Source organism: Octodon degus, unplaced genomic scaffold (genome assembly GCF_000260255.1).
Source record: "Octodon degus isolate 3935 unplaced genomic scaffold, OctDeg1.0 scaffold00001, whole genome shotgun sequence".
In the NCBI taxonomy this organism is placed as follows: Eukaryota; Metazoa; Chordata; class Mammalia; order Rodentia; family Octodontidae; genus Octodon; species Octodon degus.
In genome coordinates this window covers 22,724,669-22,735,329 of record NW_004524577.1, presented here as the reverse complement: position 1 = coordinate 22,735,329, position 10,661 = coordinate 22,724,669, and the positions used below count along the sequence as shown (strand labels likewise).

Here is a 10,661-nt window from a genome sequence, read left to right as displayed (position 1 = left end):
ATTGATTAGTTTTTCTTTTTATTTATTTTTTATTTTTTTATTTTTTTTATTTTCTTTTTAAACAAACATGAATACTTTTTAAACCGAAAACTGTAGGGATAGGGTGACAGCTCAAGCACCTGCCTAGTAACCTCAAGGTCCCAAGTTCTATCCCTGCTACTGCAAAAAATCAAATCAAAACAAAAAACACCAAACTGTAGGCTCACAAAAATATTAATGTGGGGGCCAGGGAGATGGCTCAGTGGAATAAGTGCTTCCCTGGCAAGCGCAAGGGTCTGAGTTCAATCTCCGGTTCCACAAAACATAAAAATAAATTAATTAATTAAATAAAAAGAAGCTCTCTAAAAATATTTTGAGGCTGGAGAGATGGCTCAGTAGAATAAGCGTTTCCCTGGCAAGCGCAAAGGCCTGAGATCAATCCCTGGTTCCGCAAAAAAAAAAAAATTAATGTGGTACTCTGTATTGTTAAATAAGATCTTCTGTGGCGCCTTACACATTAAGCAGGTGCTCTATCACAGCTATAACCAGGTAAGGTCCTAGAGTAAGGTTGAATGCATACATCTTCCTACATTATGAATCTTTATTTATTTATTTATTTATTTATTTTTTTGTGAAACCGGGGATTGAACTCAGGCCCTTGTGCTTGCCAGGGAAGCGCTTATTGCACTGAGCCATCTCCTCGGCCCCATGAATCTTTATTTTTATGAGACAGAGTCTTGTTGTGTAATTCAGGTTAGCCATGAACTCACTGTATAGCCAAGCTGGCTTCAAACTCAGTGATTCTCCAGCCTCATCTTCCTGAGTGTTGGGATTACAGGCATCTCACCACCATGTCGAACTGTAATGGATCTTTAGATGTCAATATAGCTACACAGACCTTTTTTGCTCTCTCCTGAAGAGTAGTTATCACTATAATTCAGTCATTTGTCATCCAGACAGGTTTGGGCAGACTGTTTGCTTTTCAAAGCACCTAATGTGCTTTACATATGGAATATGTTTTATTGCTTTACTGAATAAAATCCTTACAGTGTGGAGGAGCTGCAGGAGAGTTTTTGTGAAATAGATGACAGCTTCAGAGCATTAAATTCTTCACGGACTGGGATGAAGACTCCATATGGTGTTCATATGCCTAGTAAACAACAGGTATTCATCTCTGTGTTTAATACATTGCTTTTTTTTGGTACTGGGGATTGAACTTGGGACCTTGCACTTGCCAGGCAGGTCCTTATGCCCCTGAGCCATTTTCCTGGCCCAATAAATTTTTCTTTTTTTTGGCACTGGACTTGCACTTGCTAGACAGGCGTCATGTGGCTAAGCTATATTCTGGCCATAAACCGCTTTCTCCAGTGACTTGAGAACGCTATTTGTACCTCTGCTCACCTCTGCTTTCGCTGAGAAGTAGTCAAGCTGTCCTCTTTTCTTTTTCCCTTGCTTATTTCCTGGGTTTTCTTCATATTCTTCTGGCGGGCAAGTTCTCGCTGATTGCCGCGGGCCATGCCGACCACCCCGCCGCGTCTAGGAGAGAGCAGCTCAGACAAGCAACGGCTCCCTCGCACGCTCGGCGGCCGCCGCCACCCGTCCACCTGGAAGGCTCAGCGCGCGCGGGCTCTCAGCCGGGCGACGCCCGCGTCCCCACAGCCCGCGACCCCGCCCCCCGCGTGGCCCGAGAGCGCCTGCGCGTGCGCGCCCAGGGGGCGTGGCGCTCGCCGCCTACCGCCGGACTCTGCCGCGCGAGTCCTGGGCTGCGAGTCCTTGCAGCGCGTCGGCTTTCCCCGGTGGGTGTCAGCGCCCGCCCTTGTAGATAACAAACAACAATAAACACAACTAACTTTTCCACGTGGGATGATAGCTTTCGTTCATTCCCTTGCAAAGGCAAAGAGGAGGAGACTGATCAGGGTGAAGTTGAAGGGCAGATGGTGGTGGGGTCTCTGGATAGACGTTTTCTTCCTTGGTCGACCAACGAGGTAGCCCTGCAACGTGGGCTTCTTTGTTCTTGTTGTATGAACAACGGTAAACAGAAACAACCACCAGGATTTGGAGGCAAATTCATTTTATGTCCAGGGGCACACTAATCGGGATTATTCCCAAAATATCAGGCCCTGATCTCTTCAGCTTTAGGTTTTATATGGGATAAGCAAGCAGGAAATACCGGAGCAGAATGGCTTGCTAGTTGGGGATTGGATCTTACAGTATGAGTCATAACGACCAGCTATGCCTCACAGCGACCAGCCTTTTCCAAGAGACAAGAGCAACCTCAACTGGGACAGGGACTACTGCCTGGGCAACTAGGAAACTGGAGTATCCAGGCAGGGGTGCAGTAGCATTTTCTGTCACAACCTCACAAATAGGAACTGGGAAAGGTGAGAATCTAATTTAACATGGTTTCTGGGACCTGTTAATTTGCCATATTATCTCAGAGCCCTTTCACAGGCAAAGAGAGCAGGATTAAGAAGAGCTCACATCTTCAATTATATGAAAGTTATGAACATAATGCATTTTTACTTTATATAAAACAAATAAAAAACCCTAGAACCAGAAAAAAAAAAAAAAAAAAAAAAGAAGAGCTCACAATAATCTCAGAGCCCACATAAACGCTGAGGACCAACTGCTTCTGCTACAAACAAACATGTGAACATCCTTGCAAAGGGCTGTGGGATCTTTCTTTTAACTGTTATAATTTATGTTCATTTACTCTTTCCAAATGCAGGAGACCAGAAAAGGCTTTTTAACATTATTAACAAGCAGGGCTGGTGAGATGGCTCAGTGGTCTAAAGCACCTACTTAGAACAAGTTTTGCAAAGCACATGGACCATGGTTCAATCCCCCAGGTGGGCTGAGCTGCCCCCCCATAAATAAAATTTTAAAAAATGTAAAAAAAAACATTATTAACAAACACTATTTTGTTATTGGGAAGTTCTCTAGCCACTAGGTCTCTCTACATACAATGACATACATTGTCACTTTTTAAAAAAATTTTTTTTATTGAGAAAAAAATATGAATGACACAGTTTCACAGCTGATTAATAGGACAGTTTTGATAGTCAATACACTGTACATTGTTATCTTCTTAGTGGTTATCCATAGTACAAGAAGCACACAGGATATTCTGTCCAAACACTGTTAGTACACCTCTTTCTTCTCATTGAGTTAAGCGACAGTAGCTGTAAATTTATCCTAACTTTTGTATATATAAATACAAAATGATCTTTCCTTTGTATCTTTTTTTGTGTCCTGTCAGAGGTCACTGTTTTATATCTAATTCAATTTTAAACTCCTAAATTTACCTAAACTAATATTTCATGATTCTCTAGACTAATATGGATATCATTCAAATATTAAGGGTCTTACCTGTTTTTATCATCAAATCTGTTGCTCAGATTAACATACAGTTATATAAGATTGGACAAATAATTGAATATTAACACTTCTTTCAATAAACCTTTTTTCTTGTCTTTTTTACTTTTTTAAAATTTATTTTAAATAGAGTATAATAACAATTGATAAAACATTACAAATGGGCAGCCGGAAGGGGTGGAGCTGAGGTGGCGGCAGCCGAGGAGGTAGCGGTGGGGGCGACTCAGGAGGCCGCAGTCCGGGTCCTGGCTTCGGCCCCAGCCCCACCATGGTGACACTTGCTGAACTGCTGGTGCTCTTGGCCGCTCTCTTGGCCACGGCCTCGGGCTACTTCGTGAGCATCGATGCTCATGCCGAGGAGTGTTTCTTCGAGCGGGTCACCTCGGGCACCAAGGTGGGCCTCATCTTTGAGGTGGCTGAGGGCGGCTTCCTGGACATCGACTTGGAGAAGATCACAGGACCTGATAATAAAGGGATTTACAAAGGACACCGAGAGTCCAGTGGGAAGTACACGTTTGCTGCTCACATGGATGGAACATACAAATTTTGTTTTAGTAACAGAATGTCTACCATGACCCCAAAGATAGTGATGGTCACCATTGACATTGGGGAGCCGCCAAAAGGACAAGACATGGAAACAGAAGCTCACCAGAACAAGCTGGAGGAGATGATCAATGAGCTGCCAGTGGCAATGACAGCAGTGAAGCACTAGCAGGAGTACATGGAGGTCCGGGAGAGGATACACAGAGCCAGTGAGTTCATGCTGCAGCTGTGGTGCTGGTCCTGGGGAAGGTCCTGCAGCTGCCCCTGTCCTCCTCATTCACAGATTATGCAGACCATCACTGTGGCTTTTTTGGGGGGGTTATGGGGTACTGTGATCAAACCTAGGGCACTCTACTACTGAGCTATAGCCATAGCCCCTTAAAACATTGAGAAAGGGTCTTGCTGAGTTGTGTAGGTTGGCCTTGAATTTTGGATCCTCCTGTCTCAAGCTTTCAGGTAGCTGGGATTACAGGCATGGGCTACCATACTCAGCACATATGGCATTTTTTAGATTATCTGGAGATCAAACTTGGGACCTTGTGCTTGCCAGGCTATCTCCTTGGCCCTATGACTTTACTTTTTTTTATTTTTATTTTTTTTTGTGTGTGGAACCAGGGATTGAACTCAGGCCCTTGCGCTTGCCAGGGAAGTGCTTATTCCACTGAGCCATCTCCCCGGCCCCAATAGTTTTCTTTTTTGTCTTTTTTAAAATGTATTTTGGTACAGGGTCTCACTACACAGCGCAGATTCTTAGTGATCTCCTGTTTTCAGCCTCCCTTCCTCTGGGATTATAGGCTTGCGTCACCATACCTATCTCCTTGGCTGACTCCGCCTGCCCTTGGAGCAGCGCCAGTGCAGCCTGTGATGGCAGGGATCAAAACCCAGTCCCTGTGCTTGCCTAAGCAGGTGCTTAGTCTGCTGAGCTATCTTGCTGACCCTATTATCTTTTTTTTTTTTTTGAGACAGAGTCTTACTGTGCAGTTTAGGCTGGCCTTGAGCCCATTTTGTACCCCAGGCTGGTCTTGAACTCAGTCTTCCTGCCTTATCTCCTGAGTGCTGGGATTACAGGCATGCACCACCACACCTGGCCATAGTTTTCTTTTCTTTCTTTCTTTTTTTTTTTAAAACATCAGATTTCATTTATTTATTTAACATTTACTTATTTGTGTGTGTGTGTGTGGCCAGCTCAGCCCACCAGGGGGCGGGGCTGGCTGGCATGTGGTGCTGGGGGATTGAACCGCGGTCCCTGTGCTTTGCCAAGCTTGTTCCAAGTAGGTGCTTTAGACCACTGAGCCATCTCACCAGCCCCATAGTTTTCTTTTTTTTTTTTTTTCCATAATTTTATTGAGAAACAAATAGCAATGAGACAGTTTCAAACCAAATTGGTAGAACAGTTTCAATAATTAACACATTGCATACATTCTTCCTAGTGGTTAATTGCTGTACAAGATGCGGACTTGATATCCTATTTATAAACACCATTAGAACAAATCCCTGGGGCTGGCGAGATGGCCCAGTGGTCTAAAGCACCTACTTAAAAAAAAATTAAGCTTAGCAAAGCAAAGGGACCGCGGTGCAATTCCCCAGCACCACATGCCAGCCCGCCCCACCCCCTGGTGGGCTGAGCTGGCCACACACACACACACACATATACACACACATAAATAAATAAATAAAATTAAAAAAATTTTTTTAAAAAGAACAAATCCCTCTATTCATTAAGAGAATGTAACTATATATCTATACTAACCACTTTGAATACACAGATACCAAATGGAAAAAAAAAATAAAATAAAACATTACAAATGGTACATATTTAGAAGATCAAGATATATATTCAACCATGGTTTTCATATTACACATTGTTAATTTGCTATTCTTGTTTTGAAAATCTGTAACATATGTGTTGTTGTATGTTACCCTGCTTCTGTCTTTGTTTCTGCTTTTGTTTTTACTCTTCAAAATAAAATGAAATAAAAGAAAAAAATAGGGCTATAGGGTAGCTCAGTGACAGAATGCTTGGCTGGCACTCCATGAGACGTGGAGTTGGAGTTTCACCTTTTTTGTTGGGGGGAGAGGGTTACAGGGGTGAAGTGTGTGAAAGGTACTGTTATTCATTTGGCTGAAGCCTATTATCTTGCTTATTCTATTATTACAAACTAAGATGGTCTGGTCACCCTTAAAATTTTTTTTTGGCAGAACTGGGGATTGAACTCAGGCCTTTGCATTTATTCTACCAAGCTATCTCCCCTGCCCCATCACCCTTAAAAATATTTTTTTTTCACCCTTAAAATTGATTGGGGGGCTGGTAAGATGGCTCAGTGGTCTAAAGCACCTACTTAGAACAAGCTTAGCAAAGCACAGGAACTGCGGTTCAATCCCCCAGCACCACATGCCAGCCAGCCTTGCCCCACTGGTGGACTGAGCTGGCCACACACACACAGAAATAAAGAAAGGTAGCCTATAAAAAAAAAAAAATGATTGGCTGTTCAAAACATGTATTTTGGAAGATTTCAAATATTAATAAATGTGACTTGGACGCTTACAGGCCAATGACCAAACTGAAACAACTACTACCCTATATAATCCATTATTAGGGGGCCTGCTGGTTAGCTCATGTGTTTATGCGCCTGCTCATGCAAATACAGTCAGGCGCAGGATACCAGAGTCCAATCCTCACCTCTACCTGCATTACCACACTCGCCCTTAAGGCAGCCTGAGTCAGGAAAAAAAAAAAAAAAAATCATCCATTATTAAACCAGCAGTGGGGTGGAGCACACCTGTGATCCCAGCACTCTGAGATGTTGGTGGAGGAAATTCCAGCCTAGCTTGGGCAATTTAGCAGGCCCCATCCACCTCAAACAAACAAACATCAATTATTTTAGAGAACCTGGGAGCATGGCTTTGGGATGGAATGTCTGGGTTAAAAGTCCAGCCATCCAAAATATTAGCGGTGCCAAATTAGGCAAATTATTTCATTGTGTTAAAGATTCCTTACTTGTAAAAAAAAATAAAAAAATAAAAAAATTCCTTATTTGTAAACTGGGGAAGTGGTTGTACCTTTTTATTTTTCATTTATTTATTTTTTATTTATTTTTTTGCTCCGAATGCCTTCAGGGCAAGTTTGGCTGGCTTGAGTTGTGGGGATCGAACCACAGCAACCTGAACCTGACTGCTTTGTTGAAGCAGCCACTTAAAGAACTGAGCTAAGGGGCAGGCCCCCTGTATCTTTTTAAATGAATTCATAAGTGAAGCATTAGCATGTGGTGGTACTCAATTATGTTAGCTATTATTCTTGCATCCTTACGAGCATGCCTAGCATGTCCCCAAAGCCCCACCCCACCTCCTCAATACTGCTCCTGGGTCAGGTGTCTCTTTCTCTCTTTGCACTAGAGAATTTCTTAAGTAACCTGAGCAGGGAGAAAAGATGAATTTTCTGACCCAGTTATTTAAGGAAATTCCAAGGAGGGAAGAAATTTGGGGTTGGAGATTAAGTGGTAAGAGTTGTTTTGATGTTTTTGTTATAGTCTTTTATAGTTTTTTCTTTGTAACTGAAATTATAATCCTTGAGATATAGGGATATAGTACACACTAAGGACATCATGAACACAAGAAGAATTGGAGAATTTTATGTTTTTATTTTTTGAGAATTTAAAAATTATTGATACCGCTAGGAATTTACTTCTCAAGTGTAAGTAACAAATGTTTTATGACTAAACTATTATTTTTTTTGGCGGGGGTGGGGTGGGGATTGAACTCAGGCTCTTGCCCTTGCCAGGGAAGTGCTTAGTCCACTGAGCCATCTCCCCTTTGGTTATTTTTCCTTCCCATTGTTAAATACCTTCCCTAACCACCTTACTGTCAGCTTCCCATTATTCTCTATCACATCACCTTTTAAATTTCCCTTATGGCATTTAATACATTGGTAAATTATCTTTTTTTTTTTTTTTTTTTTTTTTTGCGGAACCAGGGATTAAACTCATGCTCTTGCATTTGCCAGGGAAGTGCTTATTCCACTGAGCCATCTCCCTGGCCCAAGTAAATTATCTTCTTCATTTGTTTCATTTGCTTCTCTCCAACCCACAAGGTCTTTTTTTTTTTTTTTTTAATTATTTATTTATTTATTTATGTGTGTGTGTGTGTGTGTGTGTGGCCAGCTCAGCCTACCAGGGGGCGGGCGGGTTGGCATGTGGTGCTGGGGGATCGAACCGTGGTCCCTGTGCTTTGCCAAGCTTGTTCCAAGTAGGTGCCTTAGACCACTGAACCATCTCACCAGCCCAAAAATTTGATTTGAAACTGTCTCATTGCTATTTGTTTCTCCATAAAATTATGGAAAAAAAGGAAACATTAAAATACATTAATTTGCAATGTTTTGACTAGTATGTTTTGAATGACCAATGCATTCACATTTAAGAATATACAGATTTTGGGCTGGGGAGATGGCTCAGCAGAATAAGTGCTTTCCTGGCAAGCACAAGGGCCTGAGTTCAATCCATGGCTCCACCAAAAAAAAAAAAAAAGAATACGCAGGTTTTAATCCTACGGTATGTTTCACAGATACTTGGTTCCTCCCAAGGAGTTAACCATTATCATTTTTCTCCTACTGATATAGGCACCTCCAAATGTTATAGGGGAAAAATGATCTCCCAACCTAAAAGGTACCTGGGATGAGTTCGTGTTCTCTAAAACCGAAGAATGAATTTTAGGAACAAAAGTAGGTTATGAGCAGAATAGGTTTATTGGGGGAAAGAAAGCTCCTGTCCTAGAAAGGGACAGGAGGAGGGGAGCCCCACCCCAACAGGTAGTCCTAGGAAGCTGACTCTTCCAGGAACTTTAGAAAACCATGCAGTGAGGCGGGCCTAAGGTGATGGAGAACCTGGGAACTCCTTTAGGTGGGCATAAGGTGGGACAAAGCTCTGGTCAACCAATGAGAATACAAGCACCATTGCTCAGGTAAAATTGATTAAATCGGAATCAAATGGAGAAGCAAGTCACATCACAAGCGTGCATGAATATGGAATAAGGTCTCTTCCTGTTAGGGGTTGGGTTAGTGACTCATTTGGGCTCTTTCTTTTTTCTTTTAAGCACTTTTTCTATTGAGCCACCTCCCCAGCCCTGGGCTCTTTCAAGGTGATTGATACTTATTTAGAATATCAATCACTGATGCCCATTCTTAGGGAAATACGTGGCTAATTAACTTTTTGTCTTGAGGTCTGGCCTGCTTAGGGGAATGTCTGTCTCTTCCAAAGTTGCAAAGTCACCTTATCTTTCATATTGGCTCTTTGAGGGCCTGGCCCTGTGTGCTTATAATATTTCTAATTGAGCTGCCTACTAGACCACAATTTCTGGCCTATGTTCTACTCTATTTAGAATTAGCAAATTCTGGCCCAGGGAGATAGCTCAGTAGGATAAGCACTTGCCTGGCAAGTGCAAGGACCTGAGTTCTAATCCCCGGTTCCGCCAAAAAATAAAAAATAAATGGAGTAAGTTCTGACAATACACTTGTGATGAGACCCGGCTCGCATAGTTTTTCTTTGGTACCAGAGATCGAACTCAGGACCTTGAGCCTGCCAGGCAGGCACTTAAGCTGCTGAACTATCTACCCGGCCCCCTCCTACTTTTTAACTATGTCTGGGGAGCCTCTAGGAAGAAAATGTGCCAGTGACTTCAGTGGTTTCGGTAAGGGTTTGAGATAAGGGAGAGGGGGGAGGAGCTCAGTATGTGGGAGGCACTGGGTGCAATTCCCAGCACCAGAAAGAGAAAAGCAATGGTTTAATCTGAGAATTCGCTTAAACCATTGTTTGTACCGTTCCTCTTCAACAAATCCCAAGGACGCCTGAAAGAGAGCGCATAGCTTCGTGCCTCCATTGCCAGTCCAAAGACAACTCCCGCTGTGTAGTTCAGCAGTTACTATGGATCCGGGCGCCCTGATTTGACGTCATCCGGCGGCGCTTGATGATGACGTAATCAACATAGGTAGTTCCGGCACTCTTTGCGGGTGGGGGAGCGAGGCTCCAGGAGAAACTTAGTACTAGTGTGGCAGGGTCATGAAGAAGAGGCGGTGGCGGGAACGAGGAGGTGGTGGCGGGGGTACGAAACTGCGGTAGCTGACGACAGGGCTGGTGGTGTGAGGTGTGGGAAGGGCGTAGGTCCTAGCCCTCTCTCGGGCAGCGGCCGGGCCTCGGGGCTGAGCGCGGCCGTGGAGCCGCCTCCCCGGGACCCCTGGCTCCGCCATGTTCCGCAGGGCGCGCCTTAGCGTGAAGCCGAATGTCAGGCCCGGTGGTGGCGCCCGGAGCTCCGCTGTCGCCAAGCCGCAGCGTGGGCAGGAGGCCGCCAGGCCACCAGAACCTGCCGCAGACCCCGCTCCGAAGCCAGCGAAGCCCACAGATGTGCCCGCGGCGGATTTCGGGGGAACGGAACCCCAGGAAAAGGCTCCCAAGAGCAGGTAAGCGCTGCCGAGGAATTCTGAAGCCGAGCAAATGAACTTTAAGAGAAGTCCCGCGTTTGCCTTTTATTTTAGCCCGATGAAACTGCAAGTTTGTCCCTCTGCTACGCAGGGTGCGGCTGGTGTGATTCGTCACCGACTGTCGATCGCGAGGACAGCATGACTTCCACCAGCAGAGGTGGGAATCCAAGGATAACCTATTGAAGAATAACCACACTCGTCGTGCATTTTCATGATTGTTTATTGGCAGTGGTTTCTAAATTGAAGATACAGTTGTGTTTAAAAAACTGCCAGCCGCATGAATCGTCTTTCCTCCCGG

The 10,661-nt window shown here is 44.0% G+C and overlaps 2 protein-coding genes and 1 pseudogene across 2 annotated transcripts in view; 2 read left to right on the top strand and 1 right to left on the bottom strand.

Annotated features, from left to right (window-relative positions):
* LOC101561296 (small EDRK-rich factor 1) overlaps positions 1–1,647 on the bottom strand; it is a 9,385-nt gene extending 7,738 nt beyond the window's left edge. Inside the window, exon 1 of the mRNA XM_004623020.2 lies at positions 1,381–1,647. Coding sequence (XP_004623077.1) covers positions 1,381–1,496 — 116 coding nt within the window. The 5' untranslated portion in view covers positions 1,497–1,647. The remainder of the gene's footprint in view (positions 1–1,380) is intronic.
* A 1,896-nt stretch (positions 1,648–3,543) lies between these two features.
* On the top strand, positions 3,544–4,258 carry LOC101565407 (annotated as a pseudogene).
* Positions 4,259–10,022: 5,764 nt separating this feature from the next.
* Positions 10,023–10,661, top strand: part of Bdp1 (B double prime 1, subunit of RNA polymerase III transcription initiation factor IIIB) — a 149,345-nt gene continuing 148,706 nt past the window's right edge. Inside the window, exon 1 of the mRNA XM_023703472.1 lies at positions 10,023–10,342. Coding sequence (XP_023559240.1) covers positions 10,131–10,342 — 212 coding nt within the window. The 5' untranslated portion in view covers positions 10,023–10,130. The remainder of the gene's footprint in view (positions 10,343–10,661) is intronic.